Source organism: Centropristis striata, chromosome 17, assembly GCF_030273125.1.
Source record: "Centropristis striata isolate RG_2023a ecotype Rhode Island chromosome 17, C.striata_1.0, whole genome shotgun sequence".
Classification (NCBI taxonomy): domain Eukaryota; kingdom Metazoa; phylum Chordata; class Actinopteri; order Perciformes; family Serranidae; genus Centropristis; species Centropristis striata.
In genome coordinates this window covers 27,503,442-27,518,193 of record NC_081533.1, presented here as the reverse complement: position 1 = coordinate 27,518,193, position 14,752 = coordinate 27,503,442, and the positions used below count along the sequence as shown (strand labels likewise).

Sequence of the window (14,752 nt, the reverse complement as noted above, 5' to 3'; positions counted from 1 at the left end):
GAAATTGCAGTCTTCTCGGACCCACGGTGCAAACAAGCAAAAACAATAATACAGACATTCAATAGTGCAAACAAAGTGAGGTAGATAGTGCAAAAATAATATAATAAAGTGAAATGTGCAGTCCCTGAGTCAGTGTTGTGAGTAGTGGTGGCTATATCAAGCAAGAATGGGAAAGAATTTTGCTTTCAAAACTTGAACTTTGTGTCCTCAGTTCCTAAACGCATACTGAGTGTTAGAAGAAAACGATCATGTCAGCCTTGAAAAGGCTGTGTATAAGCGGCTAGTGTGTGTGTGTGTGTGTGTGTGTGTGTGTGTGTGTGTGTGTGTGTGTGTGTGTGTGTGTGCGTATGTGTGTGTGTGTGTGTGTGTGTGTGTGTGTTGATTATGACATAGTTTTACTGCTGTTACTTGTTAGTTTGCTCTAAATGTCTGTTATGGTTAGTCAGACTGGCAAGGCAAGGCTAACAATAGGCAAATTAGCTTAGACTCTCTTAAATATTAGCCCCCAAGTACATTGGCAAGCATATGTGAAATTACTTCTCATTTCAGAAGAATGAATATAGCCAAAAACAAAACAAAAAACATATATATATTCCTTTATTCATAGCACTCTCAAGCCGCACCTACCATTAGGAAACAGTATGTGTATAGGCAAAACACAAGCTGCATATCTGCCGAAGAGAAAGAAGAGGAGAGGACTCAGCATAGAGCCCTGTGGGATGCCAGTGTTGAGGAGTTGTGGTTGTCCAGCCTGTCATACTGTAGCCTTTTGGTTTGGAAGTCAAGTATCTAGTTGCAGAGGCAGGTATCAATGCCAAGAAACAAAATGTTGAGGTAGGAGCTCAACTTAAGTTTGGGCTGTTGTGTATATATATTAAAAAAACACAAAAACACACTCTCTTTTTGATGACTCAACATTTTACCATTTTTTTTAGGGAGGGAGTGTTGGGGGCAGGGGGTCTTTAAGGGAAGATATCAGGTCAACAGTAGTTTTTCTAGTCATATATATCAGTAAACAAATTCATATTCACTTTGTATTAATTTATTGATAAAATTGTGGATGTGTATAAGGTCTTAGAACATTATCATGGAAGTATATGATGGCCATTCTCATGCTCAATTATGTTTCATAAGTTTTTGCAGCAAATTTTTTGGTCAGTACCATTTGTTGCATAGATTTGGTGGTAAATTTAGCAGTTTTTACTACTCAAAAATTAATTCAATTTTTTAAAATCCCAAATCACCCCATAATACCAGTCACCAAGACATTGAAGAGCATCAAAGAAAAACAATGCTGTGATTTGGTATCAAAACTGGGAGAGACTTTTTGAGAGACATTGCAGCAGGTAATCACCCATGGGGGGCATTAAGTCCACGCATGCACAATTCATACAATTTCAGTTTAGGGACCAGTATGCAGAAATTCAAGTGAAATAGATTAAAATAGCACATATGTACTGCATGAGAAGAACTGCCTTGTTTCTGTCCTAACTATATGGGATTATGATAAAGTGGACATGTCTGTGAAATGGGAACCCACAGAACCCATTTCCATTCAGATACCTTGAGGTCAGAGGTCAAGTGTGTAGCACCATGGAGATGGCGTCTATTGTACACTGGATCAGATCGGTTCAGTCGGTGAATTGAAGGGAATCCAGTCTGTTTTCTTTCTTATATTATTTCTTCTTATAATTATTTCTGATAAGATTCAGATTATTAAATTAATTAAGGATGAGTTGTATTCTTTACAATGTTGTAAGCGAGACTTGAATTCTTCTTTCCACTGTAAGGAAATGTAAATTTTTAAATTATACAAGGCTTAATGTAATGTAATGTAATGTAAACAGGGAATTTGGAGTAAACCCTGATTGAATTATTTTGAGCATTGAGTTGTGGAGTTGTGAGAACTGCTGTACCAGAAGGTGGCAGCATAATCAAATAGACATTTAACTGAATTTTTAATGTTGCAGCACAGAGCAGGACAGTGTGATAATAAAAAAAGATAATATCAGGTTATCAATTGGAGTGACAAGTTAAATCTTTTCTAAAAAAGCACAATAATGTCAGACTCTCTTAGTATTTGTTGCTTTAATGACAACATGCACTCTAGTTGGCGTCGAGTCTGTGATGACATGATGCTTTGTAAACTATTTTAAAGAGCTTCTTGTGATTTGTTCTGGCTATTATTAGTTATTTTTTGTGATTTTTTGTCTCACGATTTTTGCACGGACTTCAACTTCTTACAGTTGCTGGTACTACTGCTAATACTACTACAAGTACTGCTACTTTCCTTTATCACTTTTACTGCCAAAGCAGCTACTACTGGAATTCTAATGCAGAAATAATATTAATTAAAAAACACTTTTTTTTTTAGACTTCCTTGTACCAGTTTTGATTTGTCATAGTGCAAGGGAGAATAAAAAGTTATTTATTATTAGTGATTGATGATTGGCATTTCAGTATAATATGGAGATAGGTCACTTACATTATTGTTCCTTCACTTCCTGGTGCAGGAGCAGGCTGAACTGATTGAGAAGTAGGATTTACAGCTGTGACAAAAAAAAAACAGCTAAATGTATAAATTACGAACATATTGAATCAATGTTTAGCTCTAAATAATGTGTTGGTGTTGTTGGTTTTATTAGAGGGGACTGTGACTGGTGGAAGATGAATACAAAACTCAAGCAAGTAGCCCGTTCTGTGGGTGCACAGTGATACAAGCCACGCCGACCACATGTCAGGCCCTGTAAACGGTCACAGTTTGGTTTTGTTTGGGTTAATATAAGGATGTTAGACTGGAAATTATCTCAAGAGTGCGTGGTGTACACTGCAAAAAAGCCAACTTGTATTTTTTGGCCTAAAACAGTGATTTAAGTTGGTTAAACTTGGAAATATAAATTACTGACATTTAGGGCAATAATGTAAGTTAGCACAACAAAGGAAGCCAGTTGTCTGCTCAAAAACAAGTTTGTGAGTTGTTGTTACTTATATCTTTAAGTTGGGGTTCACAAGGGACAATAGTTCTGCTAACTCTTATTTCTTTGTTGTGAAATTCGGTCATTAGCGAAAGCTAGCGGCTAACTGATGCTAGCGGCTAACTGATGCTAGCGACTAACTGATGTTAGCGGCGCTGCTTGTTACAGCTACAAGAGTAGCCATTAGCGTATCAATGCTAACTCAAAATTGTGGTCTCAACATTAGCTGACATTTCATTGCGGCGTTACAATCGTACCAATTTAGCACATTGCAGAAGTTAGCAGAAGTAAGGATTAAAAGTTATTACAATGTAAAATTATAAGTTAGTACAACTTACAGTTGAGTTGACAAAATTCTGAATTCAGAGTTGAGCAAACTCAAAAACAAAACTTAAAATATTTTGTTTAATTGTCCAACTTAAAAATGTATCGAAGTTTGTTGCCTTGAAATTTTGAGTTTACCCAACTTTTCTTTTTTTGCAGTGTAGATAGATGGATAGATAGATAGATAGATAGATAGATAGATAGATAGATAGATAGATAGATATACTTTATTTATCCCAAGCTGGGAAATTACAGTATGAAGTGGATGTGTTGTGTTGCCTGCAAGACTGCAGTTAGGCCTTCTCGCAGAAGACTTTCTGACTTTCCTCCTCCCAATAAAATGACCCCACAGGTTGTTTGTCCAAGCAGCTTATTATGACTCATATTTAGTTTGTTATACAGTGGCAAATTGTAGTGGGCCTAGTAATTATGACTGGAGGAAAGGAGGCTACTCAAACCTGGACCACTGCAGTAAAGGACTCACAGTACCTGGTGGGCTACTCACGCACCTTCTTATGTACCGAACTTGTAATGTCAAAAACATACTTATTTTAACCCAAAACATTATCTTTATCTAAACCTAACCAAACTGCAACCGTCTCACAATGTTAACCACATGTTTAAAACAGTTAGAGACTAGCTACTCGATATTTAGCAGAGTTGGTGGAGACCAAAAACAGAGCTAAAACAGAGTGAATGTTGAACTTATGTTGCTCCATAATTGCTGCATGTGTAAATGAGCAACCTGACAAATCCCTCCAATAAATGTAAAGAGTAATAAAACGTCAATGATGCATTGACAATTTAACTCTTCTTGTAATTGGGCCCAAGAAGTTCTGAAAGGTTAGAAGTAAAAAAAAATAGAGATGAAAAACAAACAAAGCTGGCATAATATATACTACAAGTGCCTGCATCATCAAAGATCTAAGGAAAATCACCAACAATTACACATCTAGTCGTCTGAAAACTACATCTTTTTTTGTGTACGGAACACAGCGTATGTTCAGTTTATGTATATGTAGTATAGTTTAGATATGAAAAGAGCCAGACTAGCTAGAGTCCTATCTGTCCTTTGTCAGAATCAGTTCTTTTAACGCCATTGTTTAGTGTGTGTGTGTGTGTGTGTGTTCTTGTACTTCCTACATAGTGAGGACCAGAACACGTTTTTAACCAACAGAGTGAGGACATTTTTGCAAAGTGAGGACATTTCGGCCGGTCCTCACTTCTTTAAAGGCTTTTTTGAGATTTCAGACTTTGTTTTAAGGGTTAAAGGTTACATGATAATGATAGTTAACTGAAACTGTATTGTGTGGTTACAAAACTAACTAAAATTATAGAGAAAATGTCCTTCATTTTCATCTTTGTCAACTTTTTTCATACATAATGAAGATGGATCAGACAAAGGAAATAAAGGCAAAATTTACTGTGACCTCTTTTAATCTCCCACCGTACAAATACCCCATTACAAAAAACTAAAACTAATAAAAACTAAACTAAAACTAAAGCATTTTTTTTTAAAATACTAAACTAAAACTAGCAAACTCACTCTAAAAACTCATTAAAACTAACTGAATTTGAAAACAAAAATTCACAACAAAATTAAAACTAAAACTAAAGAAAAATCCCAAACTATTATAACCTTGCAAGGGAATTCACTGTTCCAATGAGGGCCCTCACAAAGATAGAAGTACAAGAATGTTTGTGTGTGTGTGTGTGTGTAGTTTCCCAAAAAGTTCAACAAAGTTGATTAGAGTATAACTAGAACGTTAACATATTTAAGAAGCTACTAATTATGAAAAAAAAGAAAAAAACGGGACAGTATCCAGTTACACTTCCAAATTTATTAATTCCAAGTATTCAGCAGGTCAGTTAAAGATTCAACATGTAAAACTTGTCTTTGGACATGTGTTCAATGAAACAAATATGGAGAGCAAATTGTTCAGTAGGCTATATTTACATTTATTTTGCAAACAAAAGGCAAACTACTGACACTATTTTTATGAAGTTTATAGTGTATAATATTGTGGGTAATACAAAGCAAAATCACAGGAGGATAATGTGCCATTCAGCCTCAAAATGACTCAGTTCGGGTACAAAATCATTAAATTGCTCACAGCAGATATTTGCATTAAAAAAAGGCATGACCAAATTGTAACATGCAGTTCATATTAAGTGATTTGATAAAGAAGAGTAACTTTAAAGAAGGATGAGCCAACCGCTTGTTTAAGAAGTGCTGGTGTCCAGTTATTGCATCATGTTCACAACCCAGCGGAGAGAGGGATCCACACAGAATTCTCTACCTTTATTTGTAACCAGACTGAAAGAAAGAAATGTCACTGTCATTATAATAATTGTCAATTAAGACAAAATAACAGAACAAGAAGCAATCCAAATAAAAATAAGAATCAAGAGTCATTATTTATTGTCAGAAATGTATTATATTATAATGAAAAATCACATTTTATGTAATATATTGTAAGTTTATATCAAATGAGAAAATACAATTTAGTGTATGCAGTGTGCAGGATGCTGGAAATCTGCACTTATGAACTTGAATGTCCAATAATTGTACCAAGCAGCCTACTAGTCATACTGAGTAATAAGAAACATTCCTATATCTTTCATTGTATGAAATGTATTGAGGGGGAAGTAAACATACATGACTCCAGGTTTCGGGCATTCTGGATCAGTGATGTGACATGAGCTGACGAGTCTTCTGTTCACTCTTCTTGGGTAGTACACGAAGCAGCACTCATCTGGGCCCATGAAACTACCAGAACAGACAAGAGGACCGCCTGGAATCTTAGGTGGCCGTTCAGGAGGACTACCTGGAGATGTTGGTTCCAGTCCATCCCAGTCCCTAACAGTGGAAATACATTAACAGATTGTACAAATAATTTTGAAATGTCAAGTTTTGATAAATACAAAAAGCTCTATAATTAAGACTTTAGGACATTAACCCATAAGAACCCATGGTGACACCCGTGTAACAAACACTTCCAAAATCTCCCATATTCAGAACAGAAATGTGGAAAAAGTAGCTCATTTCAAAAAGCTTATTTTTGTTACTGACCATATTTCCTGAACAAATTAAAGTCACTATTTTGATATGTATGGAGATGCAAACAAAAAGACATGTGGTTATTTGTTTTTAATTTATAATTGATTTATTATTATTATTATTATTATTATCATTATTATTATGCTACTTAAAAACAAATCTGAAAAATAATTTGTTGTTAAATAGCACTATTAATGTCACAATTTTGATATATATTGTGGAGACCCAAGAAAAAGGCAAATTTGTGTCTCTGTAAGCATAAAATGTGTCGAGTTTTTTTATTTTTATTTTAAAATAAGAAATATTATAAACATAAAGACCATAAAAGCCCAATGTAACGTTTATGTCACATCACAGATCTTTGACACTTATGTGTTTTTGAAAAACACATAATAAATGTGTTCTATGTGGTCCACTTGGTCTGTGGTATATCCCCCATAACTTACCTTCAAGGATAAATAGGTCTGGGTTCTTATGGGTTAAGAAGTATTCATTTGCAAACTAAAACATCTTGATACATTTTTTTTAATACTAACACTTTAATACAAGTACAAACACAACCACGTACTACGTATTTCTTACATTGTAGGTTCACCTCCTCCTGGTACAGGAGTGGAATGAGCTGTGCGAGAAAATGATGAAAATTGAAAACAAATATATATTAATCAATCCAACTGTATCATTATGGTAATAACAGTAGTAGTATTCATATTACATATGTATTTTCCAGCTTCCACACTTATTGGGACTTTGCATCTATTGTTCATACATGAAACATTATATTTTCAAGAATTCAAACTTTTAAATGTCAGAACCTGCTATCATTCAGGAGTCTTTAACTGCTGAAACTGCCGAAACCTCTTGTTTTTATTGATTTATAAATGAAGAAAGGTTTGTAGAATATTATGCCATTTATTCTAAAAAGATTAAGCTTTTGGCAGCCTTGACACATGTATACATGTATACATGTCAAAGTATCCTTGAGCAAGATACTGAACCCCAAATTGCTCGGTGTCAATTCATCGGTGTGTGAATGAATTCCCAATGGTGGCAGGTGGCACCAGTGTGCCTTGATAGCCTCGGCCACCAGTATGAATGAATGAATTCACCAGTGTGAATGGGTGAATGAGCGTAGTGTGTAGTGTAAAGCGCTTTGGATAAAAGTGCACCCCATTTACTTCTTCTCTGTACAAACACAACACAAACCTCAGCATGACTGACGAAATGCTGCTAATACTACTGCTGCTTCTAATGACACACAGCTTACCTGAGAACGCTTCTGGTGTTAAAAAGATCCATAAAATGTTGAGGAGAGCCACAGCGAGCTGGAGAGTCCCACGCATGTTGGTATCTACAGAACAGTTCAGTATCAGTGAGAGTCTGTGTGACGGGGTCAGTTTTTAGTGTGTTTTTGTGTTGCTTTGCTGTTTTTTCCTCTGCATGTCTCCCTGGGCCCTCCCATGAAACAGACTGTCACTCTGAAATCTAGAGGTGGGAGGGACTAGACGGAAGCAGAGCTCATCAAGCCAAGGAGAGACACCTGGGGTTGATTGACATGGAGGGACACCTGGGAGGGCATAAAAGAGTGTTGGGAGACTGCTCAGGGAGAGAGCAGGCAGCCGTGAGGAGCAGGCAGCCGGAACACAAAGAGGGCCGAAGCAGTGGGCAGCAGCAACCAACACGGTGGAGGAACCACGGTTGGCGGGACGACTTTAGCCCTGGCGTCTTCCCGAAGGGACCTGCAACGTGGACGAGTGACGATCCCTGGCCAAGACGCTACTGCTGTGACCAGGAAGGGGGAAGACGACAGCGGATGGCAGAGGGGTGTGGTCGCGATCACCCCCTCTCTGAGATAAATACCGCTCCCCCACTGGTCCTTCTGTTTTTATCTGAGAGCACACAATAGTCATTAGGGCCTCGGGGCAATCGCACCGAGCACTGGTCCCATACAGCAATAGCTGTAGGGACCACTACTGTTATACTGTGGATTTCTTCTTATTCCTCTTCCGGACGCAATTTCGTCCCGCTACTAGTCCTACAACTTGAAGAGATGCAGGACAAATTATATATCAAAACGTGCGGTTTGATCAGGATCGGTGTGCTATTACTTTTCTCTACAGAACACACATTTTTCGCGACGTAAGTCGCGAAAAACTGCTCAAAATTTTGCATTGAAATGAATGGGAGGGCCGAAAGAAAATGAGCGAAAAAGAACAATAATTGGACATTTTCAAACGTCTACTTCTCCGGCATAATTTCAGCTAGAGACTCCATTTAAACTTTAAACAGTTACACAAGTCTTGGTGTATTACTCCACATTTCGATAGGCCACATAGTTTTTTATCAATCCCTGTTCAATGACCATGATCATTTTTGTAGAAATTGAGATTATAATGGGTGTGTATTGCACGGAATGTTCGTGTCACAGTGTGTGATGTCATCGCTCCGAGTGTAGAGGGAGAGAAAACAATGTCAAAAAATACATATGAAAACTGCGCTCCAGGCCGCAAATTCCACTCTACAGAAAAAATTTATACATAGAAACGTAGGAAAATTTGTCTTCTCCCTCACAATCCTCTGGTAAAGCTGTCAGAGTTATAGTTTGGGCGTAGGAAGCACAGATGCGCCACCAACACCACCAACTGCCTTATTGGGTCCCATATTAAAAACACAGGGAGATTTCGGTAAAAGGGAGATGGAACAGTTTTTTTAGATCGCTCCAACAAAGCTATTTTTTCATTTTTCTTAAAAAAAACCCATATGTAGACGTTCAGGAAGAACTCAGGACGCTTAAAGTGAAGTCGGATCAATGATAGGTATTATGGTTTTGCCAAAAATGCTTTCTGTTCGAGGTCAGAAATTTCACTCTGCCCACCTCTGGCTGCTTTCACTGTGCCAGAAGATTCCACAGCTGTTAATTCTGTTGATTGCTCTGCTCTGATTGGTCGACCCCAACGCCTTTGATGCTTTGATGTGATTACAGTTAAAGATACACGCGCACACACACACACACACACTGGTCATTTAATGTAATAACAGTTAAAGATACACGCACACACACACACACACACTGGTCATTTAATGTAATAACAGTTAAAGATACACGCACGCACACACACACACACTGGTCATTTAATGTAATAACAGTTAAAGATACACGCACGCACACACACACTGGTCATTTAATGTAATAACAGTTAAAGATACACGCACGCACACACACACTGGTCATTTAATTTAATAACAGTTAAAGATACACGCACGCACACACACTGGTCATTTAATGTAATAACAGTTAAGATACACGCACACACGCACACACACACTGGTCATTTAATGTAATAACAGTTAAAGATACACGCACGCACACACACACACCCTGGTCATTTAATGTAATAACAGTTAAAGATACACGCACGCACATACAGGTCATTTAATGTAATAACAGTTAAAGATACACACACGCACACACACTGGTCATTTAATGTAATAACAGTTAAAGATACACGCACGCACATACAGGTCATTTAATGTAATAACAGTTAAAGATACACACACGCACACACACTGGTCATTTAATGTAATAACAGTTAAAGATACACGCACGCACACACACTGGTAATTTATGTAATAACAGTTAAAGATACACGCGCGCACGCGTAAGCGCGCACACTCCTCCAGATACAAATGTTTCACACACACACACACATTTTGAGGTTAAAGGGCATAGGTTGCTGTACAAATAAATTCTTGAAGAGGAATGTTTGTTGTAGGTGTGCTCCTTGTATATTATATAGTATCATAACATTACTAGTATTAATTGTTTGAAATCTCTGAAGAATGTCATCGGCAGTAGCCCCCGTGGCCCTTTCAGAATTTCCCCAGAGGAAATTTTCTAGTTTAGTCTGCCATTTTTATTGACTTAACTGTTGCCCTACTCCAGAGCGACATTTTATATTTACTAAGATGTCACACATATCTGATTGGGCTAGGGCTCAAAGTCCTGTCTATAGCTGGGGTGAATAATCCACAGGCCACCTATGAGTCCCTTTATTTGAGTGTGAATTGCAGTGCAAACCCTTTTGAACTTTGGGTCCCATTTCCTGGACCATTTGAGTAATATTTTTGTTTGCTGTGCAGAACTTTATGCTGGGACGTCGTCTGGTGTGCCACGGATTGAGGCCCCTTTTGCATCCCTTTGGAAAAGGACTTTGAACAGCCTAAGTGGACCCAGGAAGGACTAGAGACTGGCCAATGGTCCTGGAGTTTGGGCTGGGACAATTTTTAATATACAGTTTTTATATAAAGTTTTATATTCATTACAATTGCCCTCTGTGTCTTATTCTCTGCTCAGTAACAACCTGATACCCAAAGAACCTGTACGTGTTTTATGTAGTGGAGTGCTAGGCTCCTTTTAGAACCTCTAGCTGGCGTTGTCGGCAACATTTTAATATTGTACTGTAAAGAATCTAGGAGTAAATCCAACCTCGCCACATCTGCTTCCTGCTGCACAGCAACACCAATGTTTCCTTAACGTCACGTTTGCCTTGTTTTTTGCCTGGTCATGTGATTCATCAAACATACAGTACATCTGCTCCACACTGTTGCTTCGAATAACTTTATAGTACAAATGTTTGTTTTTAAATCCCTATATATTTTCATATTAATGTATGATAGTTATAATATATTCAGAAAAGTCAAATAAAATGAAATTTAAAAAATAAGTTAAATAAACTTAATAAATGAAAATGTAATTTTGATTCAAATACTTAACATATTTTTGTGTGTGTTACACGTATTATATAAATACTTATTTGATTCCTATGGTCTGTCTAGTACCATCAGGTTGAATGCACTTATTGTAAGTCGCTTTGGACAAAAGCGTCTGCTAAATGACATGTAATGTAGTAATATATATAGATGCAATTTGTAATCTATAATTACTATTAATTTATAATAAATTTGAGACACTGTCTGATTAGTACATTTCCAATTAAATAATTCCAAGTAGTACACAGCAAGTCAGATAGATGTGCAAAAATACAAACTACCTTTATGGAAAAGAAAACAACCTTAGAGAGTATTACATTTATTTAAGAAGCACTGCATTATAAACTTACATAACTGTATAAAGGACATTACTACATGGGCCCAGGAATACTTCAGAAAACTGTCAGTAAACAGAGTTTGTCGCTGCATCTATAAATACAAGTTAAGACTCTACCATGCAAAGAGAAAGCCAGATACCAACAACATCCAGAAACGCCGCCAACTTCTCTGGGCAAAGTCGGTAGCTAATTGACCCTATTTCTCGCTTAATTTAATTACCTCAAACATTTTCAGACTGAGTTTATGGTCTCAATCACAAGTTTTAAGTCTTTATTAATACAACGTGTAGTTGGATGTTCATTTTTAATGCTGATCTCCCCTTGCTAAAGGGAAAGTCAACATTATGTGATGATATAGCTTAATATATATGCTATATTAGCTTTTACTCATGACAGGATTGAAAAAATATACACAAACAAGTACACAAACACTTTGTTATAAATACTATAACACCTGAAGGTAGAAATACAACATTTTGTCTTTATTTACATACGCCACACATATACATTTACACAAACACGCCCTTGATCACACATTGGCGTTAGAATTAACAAAGGCTTGGGTATACTCGGTAATAATGCAACATTTTTATGCAGTCTATATTGTTGGAGCTTCTTTTAAAGCGAAAAAAAAAGTGAAAAGCTCTTGTCACTAAATGAAGTCAGTCTGAAAGTCTCTGAAAGAAAAAAGAAACAGAACTGTGAACAACAGATCAAATTAATAAAAATAGGGCAATATACCTTTAAATTCTCTGTAGTAGTCTCTGTTGTTTAAATTCCCACTGTTATTAATATTCTTTTATTATTAAGTACACTTTTTTTTTATCAAGTACTATATACTGTATGTAATCCCCACTTCCACACTAATGGGTCTAACTTCAAAGCTCGTTTTCTTAATATTTGAAGCATTTTCTAGTATTCATAACAGAACGTTTTCGTATAACTTACCACGATCAATTGTCCATTCGTTTCACCTTTTCCTCAAGCGTTCTCAAAAAACTCTTAACCCACGGAGCACCTGGATCAACACAGACGTAGTGGCGAATTGTAATTATTCTGTCAGGAGAAAATGACATAAAGGTTAGTCTCTATACACTTAAATTACATTTTTTAACATATTGGCTTTTATTAATCAATGAATAAAAGTTTTTTAAATGTATCATGTCATTGATGCTAACTCATAGCTTTTACTTACACAATGGCCTGAATACGACATATTTGGGTGTTTTGTTGCCTCTTATATCCCTTTATCCTACGTAGAGGTATTTTTGTACTGGTAACTCTCCGGCAGCAGGACGTTCCAAAATCATATTTAAAGGGCTCCACATTATAAATAGCCACTGAGCTTTTGGTAGGAGTCAATTCAAAGGCTGAGGTGTCATCTGTGGAGGTCTGTCCTGGTTCAAGAGGACTACCTGGAGTAGTCCGTCCCTCTTCAGGGGGACTACTTGGAGTTGTTAGTCCCAGCTCATCCCAGTCCCTAATAGTGAAAATACAGAAATACATTGTATACATTTTGAAATGTTAAGTTACAACACACACAAAAAGCTCCATCATGAAGAACTGTTTCATTTTGTCTACATTTAATTCATTTTGCAAATGCAACAACAGTAATGGTGAAAATGACCCTGATTTTTGTCCCATGATATTTGCATGTGATTTTAATGCTAACTTCATCCTCTTCTAGTATTATTTCTAGTATTCTAGTATTACTTGCTCTGCTGAATACTTTATGAATACAGTTGCTGATTCCACTACTGCTAGAGCTACTATTACTATGATGCAAGAAAAAACAACAACTAATTTGTTCAATTTCGTTACTCACAATGGAAGGGGAATCAACAAATGACGTTAAAGATTCAGTATAATATGGAGATATTATTTCAAAGTCACTTACATTTTTGTCGGTTCACTTCCTGGTGCAGGAGCGGGCTGATCTGTATGGGAACATGAATGATTTATAGCAGTAATAAAATAGAAATACAAGAGAACATCTAACAATGGTATCACACAAAACAAGTTACTAGTTTCACTGTTGTAATAAGTCAATGCAAAATAACAGCTTAATCTATAAAATACTAACAAACCTTATAGAATCAATGTTTACCTTGAAATGTCGTGTTGGTGTTGTTGGTTTCGTTAGAGGGGACTGTGACGGCTGGAAGATGAATACAAGACATTTAGTTATAATAGTATTATTTAAAGTAACACCTGAAGGTAGAAATACAACATTTTGTCTTTATCAACATACGCCAAACATATACATCTATACAAAGACACCCTTGATCACACATTGGCATTAGAATGAACAAAGGCTTGGGTATATTAGGTGACAATGCAACATTATGCAGTCTATATTTTTGGAGCTTCTTTTAAAGCGGAAAAAGTGAAAAGCTCTTGTCAATAAAGGAAGTCAGTCCAGCTGCACAAAACTGAAAGAAAAAAGAAATATAATTGTCAAAGTCAAAGTCAAATTTATTTATATAGCGCATTTACAGACGGCTGAGCCGCACCAAAGTGCTTCACATAAAAGTGCAAAAAGTGCAATAAAATACAGAATTGACAAAGGTAAAAAAGAGACTAAAACTAAACAAAATTGTGAACATCTGATCAAATTATTAAAGGTGAAAACAATACTAGTTTCCCTGTAGTAATAAGTCAAATGCAAAATAACAGCTAAATGTACAAAATACTAACAAACTTTATAGAATCAATGTTTACCTTGAGATGTTGTGTTGGTGTTGTTGGTTTTGTTAAAGAGGACTGTGACGGCTGGAAGATGAATACAAAACTCTTGGAACTGAACGTCCTCATTAGTACTTCTTCTCTGTACAAACACTGCGAATCAACGCAAACCTCAGCATGAATACTAATACTAATACTAAAACTAATACTACTGCTGCTTCTAATGACACACAGCTTACCTGAGAACGGTTCTGGTGTTAAAAAGAAGGCGATCCATAAAATGTTGAGGAGAGCCACAGCGAGCTGGAGAGTCCAGTGCATGTTGGTATCTACAGAACAGTTCAGTATCAGTGAGAGTCTGCTTCCTGCTGCACCGCAACACCAATGTTTCCTTAACGTCACAGATTTGATCTTAGACTGATGTTTGTCTGTCTTGTTTTTTGGGGTTTTTTTTGCCTGGTCATGTGATTCATCAAACCTACAGTACATCTGCTCCACACTGTTGCTTCGAATAACTTTATAGTACAAATGTTTGTTTTTTAATCCCTATATATTTTCATATTAATGTATGATAGAGTTATTATTATATATTCAGAAAA

General features: G+C 36.5%; 1 protein-coding gene across 1 annotated transcript; it reads right to left on the bottom strand.

Annotated features, from left to right (window-relative positions):
- Nucleotides 1-5,120: 5,120 nt before the first annotated feature.
- Nucleotides 5,121-7,843, bottom strand: LOC131989019 (C-C motif chemokine 3-like). The gene is made up of 4 exons (XM_059354178.1): nt 7,628-7,843; nt 6,943-6,982; nt 5,959-6,159; nt 5,121-5,616 (listed from the first exon to the last, which is right to left on the bottom strand). The coding sequence occupies exons 1-4, from the start codon at nt 7,701-7,703 to the stop codon at nt 5,544-5,546; spliced, it is 390 nt and encodes a 129-aa protein (XP_059210161.1). The 5' UTR covers nt 7,704-7,843; the 3' UTR covers nt 5,121-5,543.
- Nucleotides 7,844-14,752: the final 6,909 nt, after the last annotated feature.

Excerpts from the sequence above, each read along its gene's own strand:
- LOC131989019 (XM_059354178.1), bottom strand. The coding sequence starts at position 7,703 with ATGCGTGGGACTCTCCAGCTCGCTGTGGCTCTCCTCAACATTTTATGG. Across the intron at positions 6,983-7,627 it reads AACACCAGAAGCGTTCTCAG|CTCATTCCACTCCTGTACCA; the intron begins GTAAGCTGTGTG and ends TTTCTCGCACAG. Across the intron at positions 5,617-5,958 it reads TGCCCGAAACCTGGAGTCAT|TCTGGTTACAAATAAAGGTA; the intron begins GTATGTTTACTT and ends TCTTTCTTTCAG.